Source organism: Paramormyrops kingsleyae, chromosome 10 (assembly GCF_048594095.1).
Source record: "Paramormyrops kingsleyae isolate MSU_618 chromosome 10, PKINGS_0.4, whole genome shotgun sequence".
In the NCBI taxonomy this organism is placed as follows: Eukaryota; Metazoa; Chordata; class Actinopteri; order Osteoglossiformes; family Mormyridae; genus Paramormyrops; species Paramormyrops kingsleyae.
Window position 1 is genome coordinate 8,887,283 of NC_132806.1, and position 21,695 is coordinate 8,908,977.

The following is a 21,695-nucleotide window of genomic DNA, read 5'->3' on the forward strand; positions in this document are numbered from 1 at the left end:
GTGATGTTTGATTCATTACGGCAATGGAGCAAGTTTGCGTCACAGATGAAATATTTCTTGGCGCAGATGGAGGGTTGCTGCATCGACAACGGATGGTGAAAATAAAGCTGCCTTAATGTCTTCATGTTCTCTGTGGGGACGTCATTTGTGCGAAAAGCTTATCACGCAGTCTAACAAAAGTTCGGGGGCATAACAGCAAGTTCGTCTCCCCTCTTCACAAGACGGATAAAACTGCAGATTGCGAGGAGTGAAGTTGGTGGTAAGATACTTTCCTTAATTAAAGTAATCTGTTTAGCCAGAAAAAGGCAGGGCTCTTGAGAGCGTACTTATAGTCCCACTTCATTGTTAAGACAATATAGACATTCGTATTCTCGTAGATCCGATTGTACGCCCATTTTCTGTGGGTTTAAAATTAGTTGTAAAACATACAAATAAATGCTAAATTTCACATATTATTGCAACATCTTAATAAGCATATTTCCCTTATTTAAAACGCGCAGTCCCTCTTTTTAACGGAATCATCCTGTAAAAATGTTTCGTACGTTTTTCAGCAGGATATGTTTACTTAAGCAGTAGAATATCAGGAGTTAGGCCTATTTATTTTAGACTCAATATTTGTCTTTATCTGAGCATTGCGATTATAGCGTTCAGATATAGAATGTTCATTGTTTTCGGACGTATGATCATCTTGTACACTGACGCTGTATCCAGTGCCGTTCACATTGTGTCGTTTTTTCCCTTTATCTATAACCTACCGTTTATCCGATTATCATTGCCGCCGACTTTCCCTGACACCCTAGTCGCATTGCTTTTTACGTTTGCCTGCCCTGCTTTGCCTAACCAGGTGGGATCATGCTCCCGCTGGTGCTTCTGGTCTCTATGCTGTCACTCACCTGCCAACAGATGGCGCTTCCTCCCTTTAAAAAGGGCCGGAACTTCACCATCCATTCCTCCCAGCTGGCGTGCAGCCTCCCCGGCCCCCAGGGCCCCCCCGGCCTACCCGGAGCCCCGGGGCTCGCCGGCTCCATCGGCAAGATGGGCTTACCCGGAAAGGACGGTCCGGATGGAAAGGATGGGAAGAAGGGCGAGAAGGGAGACAGAGGCATGTTCAGCACTTTAAATGAGTGAAGCATGTGCTGTATGGTAAATTTAAACCTTAATATCCATTTCAGTAAAGAGGACTTACCTGACATGATAATTACTGTCATGACTGTGTGAGCAGGACTGTGACACAGGATTACTGCAGTTAACAGAAATACAGGGAGTCCCCTAGGTAAGAACGTCCGACTTACGGACAACTCCTGCTTAAGAAGGGACTACCATAAAGCCCATTATGGTAATGGGCTAAATATGTACAATGGTTCATAATAATAAATGCTCGCACTACTTAGTGAGCTCGTAAAAACATTGCAGAACTTCAGCGGTCCGTCGGCTCAAGGTACAGTACCGTACCATATGTAGCTACTTTTATTATTACTGTATAATAATTTATTATTATTATGTATTGTATTATTATTTTTCTAACTTACCTGCAAATTTGGCTTAAAGAGAGGTTTAGGGAAAGATCTGCCTGTATAGAAGCGGTGACTAATGTATAGTTTTAAAAACAGGAGATAACTGATGTATGCACCCCCCTCCCCCCACCCCCCACAACTCCCAAAGGTGAACAGGGCAGACCTGGAAATCCTGGGATACCTGGTATCAAAGGCCGTCAAGGCGTGATAGGCAAGGCGGGACCCAGGGGCCCAAAGGGGTTACGTGGGGCCCCAGGTCTCGCAGGGGTCCGTGGAGAAAAAGGCAAGGCAGGAGATGACGGGCAAGCAGGGGTCCCAGGGGGCTGCAACTGTGGGACCAATGCAGCACGCTCTGCCTTCTCCGTGGCCGTGACCAAGAGCTACCCCAAAGAGCGCCTGCCCATCCGATTCAACCGCATCCTGATGAACGAGGGTGGTCACTACAATGCCAGCACTGGCAAGTTCGTCTGCGCCATTCCTGGCATCTACTTCTTCAGCTATGACATCACGCTGGCCAACAAGCACCTGGCCATCGGGCTGGTGCACAACGGCCAGTATAAGATCAAGACGTTCGACGCCAATACGGGAAACCATGACGTGGCCTCTGGCTCCACAGTGCTCCGTCTGAAACGTGGGGACCAGGTCTGGTTGCAGATCTTTTACTCGGAGCAGAACGGACTTTTCTTTGACCCATACTGGACTGACAGCCTCTTCACCGGATTCCTCATTTACGCCGATCAGGATTTTCTTGACAGAGGGGATGAGAAGGTCACTGCTGGACCTGTCTGATGTTTGACACTGCCAATCTGTCAAAGTGAAAGATCTTAGTCAAAAATCTAACTCATTTAATTAGATATCCGTCTTCCATAATGGACCATATGCCAGTAGGAGACACCCTGGATGGGATACCAGTCTATCACAGGGCACAGACACACACTCTCAATCACAGAATGGGCAATTTGGAGTTCCAAGTATATCTAACTGCATGTTTTTGGATTGTGTGGAATCCCCAGAGGAAACCCACTCAAACACTTTAATGTATTAAACAGCTAACAGTAATTCTGTGCTATTCTTTTTATTCCTGCTTTTCCTGCTCTCTCTGACTCAGCTGTTTTGTCTGTGTTGTCAGTGTGAGTGACCCAGTTTCACTACGTTCTGTGACCCAAATACTGGAGCATTAAAGCTGTCAATACCACATTCACGCAACTCATAGTGACCCGTTTCTCTCACTGATTACCATTTTTGCTCTTCGGGGAACATTTGTTGACTTATTTGTGGTTTACATTGCATCTCAGATGCATGCAATTCAGGTTTTTAGAGCTTAGCTGCAAAAATTACGAGACATTTCTTGTTCAGACACAACCCGACTTTGACAGCAGATGGAGCCAAATCTCATCTTAAACATTCAAAATTTATTACATACGTGTTTATAATGGCTGTTACAGTGCAGCTTTTTGCCGTCATCATATCTAATTAGTTACTGCCAGGATACTTTCAAATACTTTTGACAATTTTGTTGCTAAAATATATTGCATTTAGCATAAGGTTATACAGTATATATTATTAAGATATAATAGCTTTTTCCGAATTCCTGTTTAATCATAATAATGGAAATGAAATATTTACATGGAACAATAATTAAATTATTAGACAAATTTACTTAATAATAAAAAAAAAGTTTGAATGGTGCGGTCATCACTTGAGAACTACAACTCCCAGAAGCAACCAGTGTCCAGCCTCTCGCCGCCTCCCCCTTGTGCAGGTTCACCAGCCCTGGAGCTCCACACCACAGTAGCAGCTGGGGTACTGATACTACTCCGCTGCCGGAGAGCGTCAGGAAAGACTGCTGTGGGGGTAATCGGGGGAAAACGCCAAAGCATCCTGATAGATCCCCCTTCAGAGAGTTTTGGACCCGTTGGAGTCGTTATAGACGGGAGGGGGCCTCGTCTTCCCGGATTATTCCCCTTGCGCGGGTATAAAGAAACTTCCAGCAGGATTTGTAAATTCAGGATGTCGGTGTGAAACAAAGGGGTCCGGAGCACTGTTGTCTGAGTGGTAAGGGTATTTCTGCTCGCATATCTGCAATATCCTTAATGCAATGATTTTGTGAGGAGGGATACGTCAAGTGAGAGGCTCTGATTGATGAAAACACGGATTAGCCGGTGATCGTGAAATAGGTGGTTAATGAACTGGGTAGGACTGTAACGGTGAGCTTCGAGTGGTGCGGCACGGACGCCGGTGGAGGGGTAACTATCACATGGAGCACGCAGGATCACGCCTCGTTGTTGCTAAAACACGATCAAAGCACGGCCGCACTTCGGGGGACCCTGAACCCCCCGCAGGTTCCTCTGTACCCCGTTACCCCCAAGAGATTAACACGCGTTGAACTGCAGAAAAAGTTTTCTATAATATGACATGTATAACAGCGATCTGCGCACGGAAAACATCGCGGCGCCTGGTGTGGGAGTGAGAGGCTGAAAACAGCCCAAATATCTGATCTGTGACCCGTTACCGCATAAAAATCACTTTTAAAACCCCAAATACGCCCCGTAGTATTATTAGCGGAGTGGAAATACTGTAGGGAACCACGCGATCGACTTTTTAACCGCATAAATGTTTAAAAGGCTTTTCAGACAGCTGAAAGGAGTTTTAGTTAAATTGTTGCTTTTCTAGCATTTCGTATTTGACGGTATGGGATATTTAAGTTTGTTCAATACAAAAACACAACAAAGTAACATTTTGGATTGGACTTGCCTACATTCATCTTCATGGAAACTTAATGGTAGAAGTATGAGAACGTAGGTTAATGAGAATGCAGAGAAATGGGGAAAGGGGCCGTTGTGGGGTCTCTAGGACAGTGTCTGTTAAGTGTTATGTGGTTAAAATGACCGGAACCGGCCGGTGAATTGAACCGAGGTGGGGGTGTCCACCCCGGGTGGGAAATGTCCGAGCCCAAATCCCCTTTGATCTTGGCAGGGTACGATTGCGTCCTCTTCGCCTGCTCTGGATGGGAAAGATGGAAACGGAAGGGCAGTGGTGGAAAAGCCAGCTCGCAGCTGACATCCATCAAGCTCTGCGCGTCAAGGTGAGTCCCGCTTTTATAAACGGTAATCCTTACATCATGCTTTTTGTTGTCGAGTAGGGAAACAAGATTAATTGGGTGGCAGAGGGTGGGATGCTTGTATATGGCTCCGTGCGCCTTTGATGTGGAGGTGTGAGATGTGGCGTGCGTCTATCAGCCCGTGATAACATCTGACTCCTCCGTCTGCGGAAATGTGAGGGAACCGTGGATCAAACGCATACCTTAACACTCAAAGACTATCCTGCTGTACATAACTGCTAACCTTCTCTTTGACACCACATTGTTTTTCCTTTGTTTCCAAACCTCATGTAACTATGCAGTTACCAGCACAGACGTCTGCTTGTACAGTTTTTGGATATATTGTCTCTGAAGCTCAGGTATCAACACACTCCTAATCGTTGTCTTTATGTTGCTATGCTCTTATGTGTATTACTACCTCAGGGACAGATCCCTTTGGATTAACCGTCCAACGTGCTTGTAGAATAAGTGGGATTCTGATTCAGCTTTAAACGCCCTGACAGTCTGGTGGATAACACTGATGTTGTATCATCGTGGTGTATGGTTGGTCTTGTTGGGTTGAAGGTGACCTTGATTGACTGATTTGTACCCAGCAGTGTGTACCTTGGCCCAGTGTTGTTTGCTTTATAGTTGTTGTCCTTTATTCATACGCTAAGCGGCGCTAACTGTTGGTCCCCTTGAGTTTCACATCATCTAGATGCATCTACCCAGGTTCCCTCAGAGCCTGGCCACTGTGTGCCTGATTGCACGCTGAAGGCCCACTTAGACAGTCCCTCAGAATATCAGGGGAAGCAGCTGAGAAGTCTGTGCTGATCTAGCAGGGCTTGTGGGCCTCTCGCTGGGAGATGCGATGCCATAACTGGTAAATCCTGGGCCCTCGACTGCCTGGGGGCGAGGCGCCCTCGGGCTAAGTGTCTCCCCTGGGGCCTGCCGTCACCTTGCTCTACTGCCGGCTGTCGTTATAGGATCCTGCCCCGTTTGCAGCGGGTCTGCGGGGAGCGCCTAAAGCCGGCCCAGGTGACGCCGAGCCACTGGCTCTTATCCCGGCAGATTAATCCTGACCGGAGTGTCTCTGATAAAGGGCGTCAGAAGGTGATAAATGTAGAGAACAGCGGCTGAAAAGCTGCCGAGGCCGTCTCGAGGCCGTGCACGGCGGATAGTGACGCATTCACGTCTAGCAGCTGTAGGGCGAGCGTGCGGTCATTGTACGAGCGCCGCGTCGCACGGGACGAATCCTGCGGTCCCTCAGTAACACGCTGACACACTGCACAGTCTCTCTGGAGAATGAGCCCTGCCATCATCATCATAATCATCCCCTTGGTCACAAACGCAGGCTTTCATGCGAAAATACTACACTCTTTGTTCCCAGTATCAACTACTGGGATGTGAATAGAGCTTTTCAGAGGATGGGAAGTTTTTTTTTTTTGGCATTAACCTTAAATTGTTGCCCATGGTTCCAGTGACGCCGAGGCTTATTGGAAACTCTGGAGCAGTTGGGCAGTGAGATCAGCTGCTGCTTTCACCTGTTTCTCGTTTCTGGTGGGGGTGGGTCGTGCGAAAGTGGAGGTGAATCCGCGCTCCAGGTTTTCTTTAAGAGGGCATTGAGCATTGGGCTGATTTTATTGGTGCGTGGGAGTCAAGCATTGGGATGGTGATGAGTAATTTATGGTGTCTGCATGTGTGTTTTTTTTTGGGGGGGGTGACTGTGTTTGTGTTTGCTGTCGACGTTATGATGCCTTCCTCCAGACGGGGAGAAGCTGTCTGCTTTGAGACAGGGTGGGGGTGGCGTGAGAGTGACTGAGCAGTTCAGGGACACAGGGCTGTGTTTGCTGTGAAGGTGGGGTGGAGGGCGCGGGGGGGGAGGGGGGGGCAGTGACGTTCCTGTGTTTACCGTCACCAGACCTCTGATTCATTGTGTCTCGGTGTATTTCTTTACTGTAAGCATGATTGTGAAATTATTACAGAGCTGCTCACCCCCCCCCCCCTCCCCCCAGCACAAACACAGTTAGAAGAGAAATGATGGAAGAGCCTAGTCCCGCTTTATCCTTTTGGTTGGTACCTGGCGTCCGGAGCAAACATTCTCTACCATCAATCTTTAAATTACCTGCCACGTCTTTTCAGATGTCCCCCCCACCCCCAAAAATAACATGGGGGGGGGGGGGTGAATGCCTGCACGCTGATTTATCACCCCTGTGGAGGAGCAAGCGGTTCGAAACGGCCGTTACGGTTATGAGCCGAGTGCTCCGTCGTGGTGCCTGGTGTTGATTTCGAAGGGATAAAAACCTTTTTGAGAGGGGGGGGGGGGGGGGGGTTTCACCTCATCTAAGCAGGGCCACCCACCACCACACTCCCATCCAATAGTGCTTAACACACGCTGAGTCAGCATTAATGCAGCGTCGGGGGGGGGGGGGAGGTGGGGAGGTGATCAGGCATGGGAATAAAGAAGCAACTGCATAACCCCGTTCCGGCCCCGGCCCCACAAAGCCCCCCCAGCCTGACGGGCTCCAGCGTTGCCCCCCCCCCCCCCAGACGGACAGATGGGCTGCCCTCCTGCTCTCTCCCTGCAGGCCAGGCTGCCTTCCAGTGCGTCCCTGTCTGTGGCATTTAACTTTTGTTTACAAAAAACCCCCCCAAAAAATCAGTGTGTGCTTGTCTCCCCCCGTGTTCTCTGTGTGGGGGGGGGGGGGGGGTGGTTCAGAGTGTTAGAGTCCGCGGTGAGGGGTGTGTGGGGGGCCACCGGTCTGGAACAGGGGGTCGTCAAGGAGACCCACAGAAATCCTACTGCTGCAACTCCCACCTCGAGCCGGAAAATCTGCCTCCGCCTTTATTTGTTGTTTTTTAGGCTGTGTGTTTGTCTTCAGGGGGACAAAGTGAAACCTTTGAATGGTGTTATCTCTCACCAGGCAGCAGGGAAACTCAACCCCCCCCCCCCCATATGATTCTGAGGAATGATTGCGTTTACGTGTCGCAACATCTTAAAGCCACTGTTTCTCATTTACAGCAGTGGCGGCCTTAGAGGAGATGACCGGTGGCCGGAGGGTAACCCTGACCCTCCATGCCGGGGGTGTTTGTGTTGTGTGCCGCCATTTGCATTTGTGTGATTAATTTAGCCACTGTTGGAGGGAAGCTGCTGATCTTTCACCTCTTGCAAAATCAAGACATAGGTCTGACGTTCTTCCATGCCTGTGAGCCCCTGGACATCTCCCTATTGTAGAAGACCCCTGCGGAAGGTTCCGGTGGGGCTGAGCCGCTCCTGAAATAACAGGCACTCTTTCCAACAAACTCCTCCAATCAAGCTCCTCGTTTCCAGGAGGAAATCCCTCCCACTCTGGTGACCTTAAAGTCACGGCTCGCTTTTCGCCCGGTTCTCTGAGCTCCCGAAGGCTGTTTGTTGTTCTAACTGAGCAAATGTTACAGCTAGTTCAGGGAGCCCCTTTTCGGTGTTTATTTATGGACTTGGATGGTAAATGCATTCGAAGTGTGAATTACGTGAGTTTCTAGGAAAATTTACATGTGAATAAACATTAGTAAAAAATTAAACATTGTTTTTATTTTTTTTTTTAACAGATGGATGTGTCTGGCAGCCAAGGCTAATTTTTTGTTGTTCTTATTCCTGTCTGTGGTTCAGGAGTTGAAGCTGCCCACCTACCGGGCCCACTCACCCCAGATTGGAATGCGGCGCTACTTCGCCGACCTGCTGGCCATCCTCAGTAACCGCTACCAGCTGTGCCCGACCGCCCGCCACCTGGCCGTCTACCTGCTGGACCTCTTCATGGACCACTATGACGTGGCCCTCAAGCAGCTCTATGCTATCGCTCTGTCCTGCCTGCTCCTTGCCAGTAAGTCACTGTGATGGGGGGGGGGGGCAGCCAGTGGACTGCATTTTGATGACCCCCCCCAATCCCCCTTATCACACAAATACACCAGCCATCTCTGGATACTCCAGTAATACCCCTGTTTTCTGATGTGGGTGCATTCTGGTGGCTAAGGGACCCCAGGGGGGGGCGAGGCGGCACGCGGGGTGGGGGCTCAGCACGGCGCAGCTCAGTTCGGGCAACCAGCCGGCTCCTAATGGTACCTCACTGTGGTTTTCTATGACAAACGTCTGTGCAGCTGAAAGGCTCCCCACATGGCGAGATCAGAAGAATGGAGAACAGGAATGGGAAATTAATGAGGGGGGCAGCGTGGGGGGTGGGGGCTGCTCAGGCAGACGAGTGGGGAGGGGGGATGGGTGCAGGAGTGCTGGGTTTGGGCGCCCGCAGAGCGGAGCGGTAACCTTTATACTTCTGAGTCCTTTTAATTAGTGTCCCTTACACATGTGTTATATCTGGCCTTGTCTACCCTTTAATCCAGCCCACCGGCTCCCCCTGGCTGTCACATGTGGCTCCTACATGTCTCCGAAGCTGGCAGCTTCGACAGGCGAAATGGGAAGCCCTCAGCTTCCTGTGTCCCTGGAACCCCGGGGGTGGTGGGGCGTAGAGGAATGGGCAGGTCTAAGCAGTCATGGCCCTACCGACACTGTGTGTGTGTGTGTGTGTGTGTGTGTGTGTGTGTGTGTGTGTGTGTGTGTGTGTGTGTGTGTGTGTGTGTTTTGTTTCAGAATGGGCGCTTGGGTTACAAGAATCTTAAAAATGCTAAAAACGGAGCTGCTTTTCAATGCCTTATCTACTGAGGCAGGGCCTTGTCTCTTGCCCCCCCCCCCCATTCTTCTCTCCGCCTCCTAACCCCCAGCCCCACTGTGAGGCCTCTATCCAGCGGCCCCCGGCACGCCTGCTTCCCGTCGCCGTGGTTTCGCTCCGCAGTTGCGCCGGGCCGATCTGTCTCGCCGTTTGTTTGGCTTCTCCAGGTGGCTGCTTTTAAATGAATATGGGGGGGGGTGCGCGTGACCGGTGTGGGGGGGGGGGTCACCGAGTTAACGTAGAGACTGAGCTCTGGGTCCACGTGCCGTGTCTGTCGCCATGGTGAGGATCGTCAGCGGCATGGGTCTCTGTAGCAGAGCCTGGCGAGGGTGGGGGCACGGTGGCCCGGAGGGGGTGGGGGGGTCCTGTGTGCTGAAGGGAGTCTGCCATATGCTCTCCTGAAATGGGGAGGGGGTTGACAGGCTAATGCCATGGGGGAGCGGAGCGGAGTGGAACATTTTTTAATTTAAGTGTGCAAACAGTGACTGCGGAGCTCTGAGCTCAGCGCTCATTAATATGCCACAGGATACGTCTGTCTGTCCTGTGTCATACAGGACCCGGGGGGGGGGCTGGCTTGGGTTTATAGAACTGACCTGCTGATGGGTGGGGGGGGGGGTGCGTGGTCGTAAAAAGCAGCGTGTCAAATTGAAGGGCGCATGCTTGCAGGACACACTTCCTGTCTGACACACCTCATCTGGGGGTGGGGGGGGGTACAAACGACCCTGTGAACATAAAACTATATAATGGGCTCTTCCTATTTGGGGGGGGGGGAGCTAGTGAAGCAGAGCTTCAAAGGTGTGTTGGCCGTCTGTACTTGCCTGTGTGTGTGTGTGTGTGTGTGTGTGTGTGTGTGTGCGCGTTTGTGTGGAGGGAGGGGGGTCATGTCTGAGCAGAACCCCTCCCCAGGAAGCCCCAGCGGGCAGATCAGGGTGACTGGAAGCTCTTCTTTGTGGGGGGGGGGGTGCTAAAGCGGGGAATTAATCTGCTTGTCGCAGATTTTCGGGGTGACTGACAGTCGCAGGACCTGACCAAGGTCATCTGGGTGGGGGGGCCCATTAGGGGGGTGGTATTGAAGGAACAATTTTCCAAGGTTGAGAGATGCTGGGGGGGGGGGTGGTATTTCCCTCCGGTGAGAGGTGCATGGCCCACGTTCCTGACGGGGAGGAAACTCGGAGCGACTGTCTCACCCGGCACCCAAGCACAAGCCCTCCGGGTCAAAGGTCACGAAGGGCCTGCATTGTTCACGGGGGGAGATTTGGCATGGGGGGGTGCAAACTCAGCCCAAGATTGAGGTCTTGACATGATCGATTTCACATAGTTTGGACCGAAAGATGGACTGCAGTTTAAAAAAAAAAAAAAAAAGAATTCCTTCTGGGTGTTGCTGGGGGTGACGATTGAAGGGGGATGTTTCATTAAATCCGCCTGGAAATGGCTGGAGGGACAACAGCAAGGGTTAATGAGGGTGTGTGTGTCTGTCTGTGTGTCTCAGCGTGTCAGTGTGTGTATGTGAGCAGCTGTGTGTGTGTCTGTGTCTTTGTGTGTCAGTATCTGTGTGTCTGTGTGTGTGTGTGTCTGTGTCTTTGTGTGTCAGTATCTGTGTGTCTGTGTGTGTGTGTGTGTGTGTGTGTGTGTGTGTGTGTGATGTGTTCCTGCACAGCCCCTCTCGGGTTTCGCCGTTCTCCATCTGTATGGTTACAGGTGTTCTGCTCTGGCTGCTCCTTCCATTCCACCCCCCTCCCCCTGATCCCTGTCTCCCACTCCCTATGAGCTCACTATTCTGTTCTGTACACACACACACACACACACACACCCAGGTCCCCCGCAGCGCGTCTCCTGCTCTGTCCGTCAGGGCCCATCTTCCCGTCTCCTTAGCCACATACTATGTACGTCGTGCGCTGTGAGTACCCTGACAGTGCCGGCTGTCTGCCTGACCCTCCCCACACTGCCCCCATCCACACACGCTTATCGGTCATCGCCAGCCATCCTGTGACCTGCCGATGCTCGTGGCTGTGCCTCTGTAGCAGGCTGTCCCACAAGCCATGAGAGAATCCATCTTAATGTCCTCTGTTAGACCTAACTTTCTCATCCATTCTATATTCCACTTTAAAGGTGTTCTGCTGGGTTATACGTTATATCCCAGTTAGGTACACCTACAGCACCACTGTACCACCTGCCTCCCTTAAAGGGGAGCCTCTGACCCCTGGGAGTAGAATGGAACAGGCCATCAGGTTCTCCGTGCACAGGGGGCGCTGCCTCCTGTCACGTTTATTTTGGGTTCACTGGTATTGTTTGTGTGTCCGCATGTGTGTGTGCGTTAGTGCAGAAAAGCACAGCTGTAAGGCAGGATGAATCCTGAATATCCCACAATATAGCAGCCAGCACCAGAGTGTGTAATAGGAGGACAGAATATCAGCTGATCGAACACAAACATCCTGTGGAGACCATGTGGGCGGAGCAGCCTGCCAGCTCACCTGTGATTGGCTCAGAGTGTCACCCCCCCCCCCCCCCAATTTTTTTTTAAACCCGCAGGTGTCATTTGTTTCGCTGTGTCTCTGTGCTGCAGAACTTGAGGAATTTCACTGTGTAGGGTGTTTAATCACGTGCTGGACTGTGTACAGTCAAGAACTCCCATAGCATTTCCGTTACACTCCCTTCATCTCTGCGGTTACCGAAGGGAACCAGGTAACTGGAAACATGGGAGTGGGGGTGCTGTGAAGGGGCTTCTTATGCATCTGCAGACCCACTCTGTGAGCTCGTTGCTTTCCGCCTCGTGACGGAATGTTCCAGGCCTCTTTATCTCCTGCTTCCTTCTCGAACATAAACTGGACTCCAGTTGGCATTTTTTCCTGCCCTGCGGTGTAGAGTCACACAGTCTCTCACGTTAACTAACGATCCAATTCTTTTTTAAATTGTCCTGGTTTTTTTCGTATTGTTGCTACCAGGTGGCCGGATCTCTCCGCCTTTGCGCGGAGCCGGTGTCTGTGGCATGCGGCCGTCCCTCGCTGATGACAGCGTGCGGCGGATGGACCGGGGGTGTCCCGCGGGGGTGTCCCGCGGGGGCTCGACAAAGGCAGTGTGTGCCTTTACAATGCGGCACTTATGACACGAGGACCCTTTACATGCCCACCACCCTCTGCATTCATGTGCTTCTCCAATTAATTCAATTAATTATTATTTCTTGCTCTGAGTTTTTCTTTGATTTCATTGATTAGCATTTTTAGTGTGCGCGCAATTGAAAATAGAAGTTTTGTTCATTTGCATTACAAGGATGTCCCAGTGACCCCCCCCCCCCACCTACCATAAGCACAATGGAGCACCGGGGTGTGTGTGTGTGTGGATGGGGGGGGGGGGGTTTAGTGACGCTGTAACCTGAGCCACAACTAACAGCCCGTGCAGCCGCTGTCTGTCAGGGTGCAAAAGCGAGATGCTCACAGTTCATTGGCTGAGGGGACATGTGCTGTCCTGCTATAGCCAATAAAATGTCAGGAGCTGGGGAAGCCTTGAAGGCACTTTACATGGTAGGATGGTTCTAGTTGGGGCGTGTATGTCTAATATGCTAAAATGCTGGACTGTGGGCAGATCTGATTGGGCAGATCTGATTGGGCAGTTTGATATGTCGTCCTATTTGTGTCCCTGCCTTCCAGTACCCTAACCCCCCCCCCACCCCCGCAGTCCCATCTGTGATGAGCTTCTCCGACTTCAGTGTCCTTCTAATGGCTGGCCTATTGTTTTATCTTTCTGTTTAGACCCCAGTTAGCTATTTTTTTTTCTGTGAGACGTCAAAGCTGATAATTAGGGCTCCATTGTGAAGGACCGCCTGCGTTCTTTACGACGCTCTTTGTAAGCTCACCCCTACCCACCCTCAGGCGTCTTAGTCCCAATGCCCTCTAGACAATGACCAGCCCTGTTGTTTGTGGCTGTGCTCGCCTACCACCCAATGAATCCGCATTCCTGCATTTTTATCCGACTGGCTCTCAGACTTACCTGCCAGTTCTCACTGCATACTGGGTTAGAACCCGGTTAGTGTATGGTGAACCCGCAAGCTGACTGGCTGCCACTGTGTGACAGGCACAGTGTGCTTGTGTTTTATGGGGCTCATGATGGTGATTGTGGACTTGGAGGACCGCTGCCTCACAGGGGTGCATTGTGGGTAGACATCTCCCACTGTCCCACAAATGTCCCCATTCTCATTCCAAGCTTGGAGAGCGGCTCGCGCTGCCTGTCGAACACCCCGTGTAACTTCCCTAGGCCCCCGAACATCGTTCCTCTTGTCCGATTCCACGGGAACTTAGCCTCTCTCCCGTAACACCCCGCCCCCCCCCCTTGTCACGTCCAGGTAAGTTCGAGGAGAAAGAGGACCGAGTGCCCAAGCTGGAGCAGCTGAACGCCTTGGGCTTCATGTGCAGCCTGAACCTGGTGCTGAGCAAGCGCGACCTGATCCGCATGGAGCTGCTGCTGCTGGAGACCTTCGGCTGGAACCTGTGCCTGCCCACGCCCGCGCACTTCATTGACTACTACCTCCACGCCTCCGTGCAGGAGAGCGACCTGCACAACGGCTGGCCGCTCTCCTCACCGTCCAAGACCAAAGCCTTCATGGACAAGTACACACACTACTTCCTGGAGGTCTCGCTGCAAGGTACGCGGGTCGGGGGGCGGTCGGCCGAAGCGTGTTGCCCGTGTTGGGGTCTGGTCTCCCCGTGTCTCTCTCTAACGCTCGCCTGTGCCGCAGACCACGCCTTCCTGAGCTTCCGACCCTCCCAGGTGGCAGCAGCCTGCATCGCGGCCTCGCGCGTCTGCTTGCAGGTCTCCCCCGGCTGGACCACTGCGCTGCACCTGCTCACAGGCTACACCTGGGAGCACCTGACCCAGTGCATCGAGCTCATGCTCCTGTAAGAGCCCCTGGCTGCCCGCTGCCCCTCCCCCCGCCTCGCTTGGCATGCGTCCTTGAATCCCGCAGAATCTCAGCTTTTGCTTGCGACACCAAAAGTATAAGGGAGTTTCTCAATACCAAGAATGTGAAGATCGTACTTGTGGTCTTGACAAGACTGGTCTTGCTAACTTGCCTCCCAAGGACAAACTTTGGGGTGCAATGAATCATGGGACTGATCTCATTTGGCAAGGATGCAATCAATGAATCCTTGATATTTGAGGCAGGACAAGAACGACATTCAGGGATCTTTACCGTCCTCCGTACTTCTGTTCTTGTGCATTGGAACTCGTCTTTGGCGTTGGAAGATGAGGTAAAAGGGGTACATGAGAACACAAGTACGGTCAAGTATGTGTATTGAGAAACACATTAGATGTTTTTTATAGACGTACATGTATGTATGCAGAGTATGGGCAAAATAACAGAAACTCCTAGCAAATGTATTAATATCAAAGACCTGACCAGGCATAGGGCCACTACTTCAGCTTCAGTCCTGGTTATATGTCAATGTAATATGGTAGAAGTGAAAATCTGTTTTGTCCCTCTGGGGTCCTAAGTGTCCCCTAAATGCTTAATGACACATAGCTCTGCTGCTTGGTGATGCCACAGGAGGTGACTGACTTCATCCTGGCATTCCCGAATCCACCCCTGCGTTTGTTTAGCCATGTGTATACGGGTATTATCATCTTGGGAACATCATTAGAGGACATTGTTTGCGCCACAGGGTGTACCCAGCCCTGTCAAGAGATCTCGTATTTCTTGGCTGTTGGAGGAGCGTGCAGAACAATGGCGGCGCTAATGCCCCCCGCGGGATTGCCGCCCGCGTCAGCAGAGGCGGCGCCCCGGAACCTTCCTTTGACTTTCTTCAGAGGGAAGCCTGTATGCAAGTAGGACAAAGGGCAGAATGACTCCTCAGGGCATATTAGCATTTTCTGTTGCTTAGGGGCCCAGATTTTAGCATTTCAGCCGTAGACACAAGCACCTTACGAATGCAGCCCGGCCATAAATACCATCTTTGCTCCCGCTCAGATGCTGGCTCAGTTCCCTGCTGACTTCAGCGGGCGTTTTTAGCAGCTGTTTCGTTAGCAGCCCGTCTTCCTTGACCGCTCCTCTTTCCTGACACGCTCCTCCCACGTTCGGCGTCATGATTTTTGCGACCGTGGCTCTGTGACGCTGCTGGCTGTCAGCCCTCTGTCACGTACGGCCGGCTAGCTTCAGCCTAATCGCACCCTCATAGCTGTGATCGCAATGTACCCGTTTTATATATCCTATAATCACATGTCTGAGGTGTCATTGTATTGTGTTTTTTTTTTTCCCTCTCGTCCTTTTAAAGTGCCCATGACAATGACGTGAAAGAGGCCAACAAAAGCAAAACGGCCCCCTCATCTGGCCAACTCTCCCTGCCGTCACCGGCCCAGCCCTCGTCCCCGGCCTCAGCCCCCCCTGCCCAGAGCCGGGCCGCTTCCTCCCAGCAGCTGCTGTTCCAGCCGGCCGGCTTTGCCCATCTCTCCCAGCACCCGGCCCCCCTGTCCCAGCTGCACATGCTGGCTGAGGCCCCGGCATTGGGCCCTGTGGTGTCACACGACTACCTCCAGTCCCATCGGATGGGGCTGCTCTCCGGAGCGGCCGCCGGGGGCCCCCTTCACTCATACCCTGGCTTGGCATCGGGGCTGCAGCCCGGGGTGCGTGGGCTGCCCCTGCAGGCCCCCCTGTCCGTGCAGATGGCCGGTGCTGGTGAGCCACGCCACTGTCTCAGTGTGGCCTACCCTGCCGGCTACCTGGGCTCCCACCGCGGCTTCGCCGCCAGCTGCTTCGACAGGTGACGCCAGAAGAGGGAGCCCCCCGAGCTCAGACGCGCACGCCGGCCCACCTCTGCCCCCTCCCCCGGCCCTAGTCCCGCCCCCCTCCAGAGACGCAGCAAGCGTAAATCGAAACGCGGCACCGGGGGGGACACCACTGCCGTCAGCGGGCTCACATGACGCTCTTGCCGCTGGAATGGACTTGAAACAAAGACTTTGCTGAGCCCTTTATTGAACCAGAGGAAGAGAGACTATTTTTGTTGATAGTTTTCGCCACTGATCGTGTTTCACCACACTGTGATGGACAGATCTACAGCCATGGCTCAGTTCTGTTTTGAAAATCATCTGTGGCTCTTCTGGTCTTGGAGTGGGGGGGGGGATTAAGGTATTATCTAAAATAGCTCTGATTCCCTCATCTGTCCGGGTTAACAGCCCCTCATTAAACTAAAGTGCTGCTTTATTTTCAAAAACAAGCCAAAAGAAAATGATGAGTAAGACTGGAAACATCCATCCAATAGCGAACACCCCCCCCCCCCCCCAAAGAAAATCCTCGGACTGTGGTCTCTCGCCAGTTTTGACCAACATTTTGACCTTAAGCTGCTATGTTTTTTTTCCTCTGTTCCTGTGGGTGAAACACCATAAAGGTCTGGAGGTTTAACTGGTCTCGCTCGCCTTCTTCCCTCGGCACACCTGCAGAAAGGAAGTGACATCATTCTGCAGCCTGTTGTCAGTCTATAAAATGGACCTACCCCCAATGTTGCTGCCTTACAGAAACCCAGCGAGCTGTGACTGTGAGGCTCCTGCCCTGGAATTGTTTACATGTGCCATGCCGATTCAGGGACCGACATGTTACTTGAAGGCGATGACTTTGGGGCATTGCTGTTATTTATGATCATTCCTCTACGCTTTGTCTCCTTCAGCTGCCTTTGTGCCCTCGTGGTGTACAGATATGTTCCTGCTCCTTCACTGTGCGGCGGCCATGTGACGGTCACGGCCGGATGGGGAGGCTGTCCTGGCTTTGATGCCAGAGGGGACTCGGCAGGGAGGGGCCGTCTTTCTACTGCCTGTCTTGGTGGGGGAGGGGGGTGGAGCTGTTGCACTCAGTCATTTAGAGAAACAAAATATAATGGTACATCAATACATGATTATGCATTTACTGTTACTATTTACGGCCGAGTACTCTGAATGCCACAAACACACACTGTAATGGGCCTCTGTCTGAGTGACCAGCCTGTAATACACTTATTCTCAGTGCAACCAGATCTCAATGGAGATGCTGTGGTGGCCTCTGATTGGTTAGCATTTGGTGGGCGCTGTCTAAGCAGATCCTTCTGATTGGAAGCCAGGCAGTCTGGGCCCTCCCCCCCATTCCTATGCTGTATGACTGTTTTCCATGAGGGCAGTTCCCCGTTGTGCTGTATGGCTCTTCTCAGGAAATCTGTAACGGAATGCTGAACTCTGATAGGCCGCTCAGGATCACAGGGGCACTGTGAGTGCTGTCCACATGGCAGAGAGACTGGATTCTATGTAAGGTGGGATGACCCCCACGCCTCAGGGTCACGTCCCACTCGGTTATGCCCGACCCCAAGCAGCCGTGGCTCAGAATGCTTCCTCCGCCACCCTTCCTCTGAGCCAGTGGAGACGTCTGTGAAGCACTGAAATCCCACCGTGTCTCTCTGCTTGCCTCATGCAGGCACTGGTCTACCAGTGTTACCCATGACGCTGGACCCCGGACTTCTGCTACCTCCCTGTACCTCATCACTGTATTACGTCAACTGCTTATACTTTGTTTTTTTTTTTTTGTTTTTTTTTTTTTATCGTACCTTGTAAATTCTTGTTTCAATTCTTCATAATGTACGTTTTCAGATGCTGTCGTGCGTGCGTGTATTTGGAGCCCACATTCTGTTCAGCATGGGGACCCTCTGATCGTCACGGTTACGCAGCGATAGGATTTTCAAAGAATCCCAGGGTGCAGTATGTCTGTGAATCTTTAAACCGATTACTGATCGATTTCAGAGAAGGTTAGTATCATTAGTAACTTATTTGAGAATTTTCTTTTTGTTTGCTTGATTTTTACTGCTGGTAGGCAGTAAGTTTTAACCATAATGAAAATGTTGCATATTGCAACCGTGACGATGTCGCCGCAGGACTTGCGTGTGTAAGAACTAGTGCAGGTCCATAGCCAGCAACTCCTGCCTTAGGAACAGGTCATAAACTTTCTCTCTCGTCCACGATGTCAGACTTTGTGTGGTTGTGAGGATACAAGCTATGCAGAATGGACACCTGCTGTCATCTTGACCACCCAAAATAAAGACCAACACAACTAACTTTGTATCAATTTTTCAGTTACTGTTCACCGTCCAAGCCATTTTAAAGTTCAGCAACGATCGGTTTTGGGAACTGGTGATGTCATCTAGCAAGGATACAGCAGCTGGTGACTGACGGCACACGCTAACGCTAACGCTAACCCTCTGTGGTGTTTAAAGCCCCTCACCGTGTGCATTCTGGGTGCAAGTGCCTCTCGGCGAGTCAAAGCACAGCAGAGCACAAGGGAAGGGGGATAACTGAATTCTGAGTTCTTTGTGTGTTACTTTAAGACAGACAAAGGAGAATGGTTAAGACTAAATAAGGGGGGGGGGGGACGTCCCTCTCACATCAATCACTAAGTACGGGGAAATGCCAGACTGGGAAAAATTACAGGAAGCTTAAAAAAATGGCAGGACATGCTGCCGTTTCCGCTGTTGAGTCTGACGAATTACCCAGCAGTCTCATGGAAAATCTTATCTGGGATTGCACATGTTCAGCGGGCCTTCATGCTTACTGCAAGTGAGGGTGTACATGCAAGAGAGACCCCCCCCCCCCCACCCCCCCGGAGTCTTTGTCAGACTTTCCCGCTATGATCTGCACTTATCTTTCCCTGTTGTGTACAGTCAGCGACATTCTGTTTGTCTAGCACCCACCCCCCAAAAGCCCTCTCATTACATTCCACTCTCCGCCACCAACGCTGGGGGGGCGGAGCGTTCATGGAACCCCAGACTTCGGGGTTTCTGTAATGCCCCTCGGGGGGCAAGGTGGGGTCCTTCCGCCAAGGGGGTTGGGGCCAGAACCCCCGGTCCTTTTGTGCAGAAGGGAGCAGCGGCCTTTGCATTGCGTGGCGGGGGCTCACTGAGAGATCATTTCCATAGAGACAGTGGGGGGCGGGGTTTCCCTGCTGAAGGTGGGGGTGAGGAGCTTCCATAATGAGACCCCCTCGATCAGCATGCTGCAAAGCTCGCAGAGACGCATGCCATCCTGATGGAGAACTCCAGCCACACCAAGTTACACTCCAGCATAACGCTGTACACTGCCATAGCTGGTAAACCCCTTAAACGTCACCACATCCAGAGCCCACAGCAGCGATACCAGTAAAGAGCTCAACCTGTGAATGGATGTGCATACTTATTGCAGGATTTCCCACTGGAGAGGAACATAAATTATGCAAATCGGAGGCTTTTCCTTAGGACAAAAAGACACGTTTTGATGAGTTGTGCCCCCTTGTGGTAATTAACTGGAGCTTCACTTAAAAATCTGCAGTAACCTTTCAGCAGATTATTTCAGAAGGGGCAGATGTATTTGCATGGACCAGCCACTAGGGGGAGTGCAAAGCCACTCCACAGGGCAAATGAGCAGTCTTGAGACGGATTTTGCCATTTTAGTATTTTAATTTTCAGCTAGAAGTAGGCTGCTAGGAGTGGGCCGTCGCTTTTCCTAGATCCGCTTGCTGATTCTCTTCATGGTTACATCGCCCTGCTCTCCGGAAGCCGTCGAGCACTGGGATGGAGGGAGAGAAGCCACACAGGAGGTAAACGTATGTGCCTTACAGAGCCCCCACACCCCGAGAACGGCGGGCCCAGCGGGGGACACTCACCTCCACCAGCTTGTCCCCACAGACCTCAGCTGCGAGGTGATATTTGGGGAATCGCACGGACAACTTGCCTCCCTCCAAGGTGACAGTGACCTAAAGTTTTTTAACAAAAAAAGAAAAACATGATACACTGGAAGTTGTGGTAAACGGGTTTTGGCAGAAATGCCACTGTCCGATGCTCTGTAAGCGCTTCTGAAAGGCGCTATATAAAGATGAACTGAACTGGAATTTAATAAATCAAGAAAAGCAGCTGGTGACTTTGTGTAGGACACTGGAAGTGGTCGCTCGCTATCTACCATGGGAGAAGGTCAGGCTGGAGGGTGAATAGCAACCTAAGCGAAGGTCATCACACTGACCTTGAACTTCTTGCCAGCCATCGTTTCCATCTCGCACTCCTGATTGACGATGAACTTGTTGGTCATGGTCTTGTTGGGGTATGTCTGGGACCAGACGAACGTGTTGCCATCTTGAACCACCTCCGTGATGACCTTGAAGTTACGACCCTTCTCGATGACATCATCGGGAATGCCTGGGATTGGGGTGGTATGGAGAGAGGGGCAGTGCTCTCATTAGGCTCCCCCCGTGTTGTCGGAGGCTCTCTCGTTCAGAAACACGTGCTAATCCCTCAGTACGCCCTCAAGCCAAATCCGATGCTTTATGCTGAAGCCCACACAGCCATATAAATGGCGAAGAGTCTGCAGAATGTAGCTGGCTTTCTAACATACACTGTAAGCATTTGACTGTGCTAAATCACTCGTTAGCCAGTTAATTGTACACCTTAATTAAATAAATAAAGGAGTAAAAAAAAAAAGTTTAAAAATAGGTAAAGCAAGCAAGCACTTTTAAGGTGTGTTCAATATTTTTCCATTATTGACACACAGAAAGCATTTGGTTTTGCCCACGGGCATTGATAGGCCTATTTAAGGGGGGCTTTACCCCCCTCCCTCCAAATAAATGTGAACTTATTGGTTTAAGTAATTAAAAGTTTGCCATCAGCCCCCCCCCCACCCCATCCATTCATCTCTAACTACACCCCTGGTTTTGCCTTTTATTTATCATATATTCAAATATCAGGGTGCAAAAGCTTGAAAAATTACCCCCTCCGAAACACACAGCTTCTTACCGATCAGCTTGAGGAATTCGTCGGAGTTCTCCTGGCTCTCGAGCTCGTACTTGCCGGCGAAGGACATGGTGAGCGGTGAGGAGTGACGGCAGTGCGTGGAGGTGAGTAGGCATCAGGCGGCCCGCTCCATAAATACACCCTCCCTGGGACCCCCCCCCCCCCCCCCATCCCGGCGCAGCCTGTCATAAAGTGCTATGATGACACCACCACAATCGCAGGTGAGTGACCGCTCGGTCAGCTCCGTAATTGTGTGCTTACACTCCTCAAAGGAAGGACTTCTGGCATCAAATCAATTTCTGTGGCATGTCTTTGTAAGCCACACATATGCAAATGAATATGTTGTCCTCACCCCTTACAGAAAGACAGAATTTTTATTATGCTAGATATAAATAATGATTTTCTTTTTTTTTAAGTGACAGCACTTCTGAATCATTGTTGTTCACCCCAGTTTCTTTCTGTCCTGTATGCCTCTTTTTGCCACACTGAGCCATGCAGTGATATCATGCAGTGACAGGGGCGCAGTGGACTGATTCTGGCTATGACAGTGTCTGCAGGACAGTGTGTTCCCCACAGAGGCTGACTCAACAGAAAGACCTCTGTCTGCGGTCGAGTCAGACCTGGATCCCGGCAGCCCCTTGCAGCAGTGCTC

General features: G+C 51.2%; 3 protein-coding genes across 5 annotated transcripts; 2 read left to right on the plus strand and 1 right to left on the minus strand.

Moving 5' to 3' along the window:
* The first annotated feature begins 1 nt into the window (after position 1).
* Positions 2–2,370, plus strand: c1qtnf2 (C1q and TNF related 2). 2 transcript variants are annotated; one of them, XM_023833914.2, is made up of 3 exons: positions 2–259; positions 904–1,102; positions 1,663–2,370. In XM_023833914.2, the coding sequence occupies exons 2-3, from the start codon at positions 904–906 to the stop codon at positions 2,301–2,303; spliced, it is 840 nt and encodes a 279-aa protein (XP_023689682.2). In that variant the 5' UTR covers positions 2–259; the 3' UTR covers positions 2,304–2,370. The 2 variants fall into 2 exon arrangements, with proteins under 2 accessions (XP_023689682.2, XP_023689680.2); XM_023833912.2 differs by having other exon boundaries at positions 9–259; positions 845–1,102.
* An 875-nt stretch (positions 2,371–3,245) lies between these two features.
* Positions 3,246–18,346, plus strand: LOC111855195 (cyclin J-like). 2 transcript variants are annotated; one of them, XM_023833993.2, is made up of 6 exons: positions 3,246–3,569; positions 4,491–4,599; positions 8,243–8,453; positions 13,630–13,929; positions 14,023–14,182; positions 15,554–18,346. In XM_023833993.2, the coding sequence occupies exons 2-6, from the start codon at positions 4,522–4,524 to the stop codon at positions 16,041–16,043; spliced, it is 1,239 nt and encodes a 412-aa protein (XP_023689761.2). In that variant the 5' UTR covers positions 3,246–3,569; positions 4,491–4,521; the 3' UTR covers positions 16,044–18,346. The 2 variants fall into 2 exon arrangements, with proteins under 2 accessions (XP_023689761.2, XP_023689762.1); XM_023833994.2 differs by lacking the exons at positions 3,246–3,569; positions 4,491–4,599 and adding an exon at positions 4,629–4,789.
* Positions 18,347–19,700: 1,354 nt separating this feature from the next.
* fabp6 (fatty acid binding protein 6, ileal (gastrotropin)) lies at positions 19,701–21,158 on the minus strand. The gene is made up of 4 exons (XM_023833988.2): positions 21,047–21,158; positions 20,280–20,452; positions 19,927–20,016; positions 19,701–19,829 (listed from the first exon to the last, which is right to left on the minus strand). Exons 1-4 carry the CDS (start codon positions 21,111–21,113, stop codon positions 19,767–19,769), a joined length of 393 nt encoding a protein of 130 aa, XP_023689756.1. The 5' UTR covers positions 21,114–21,158; the 3' UTR covers positions 19,701–19,766.
* Positions 21,159–21,695: the final 537 nt, after the last annotated feature.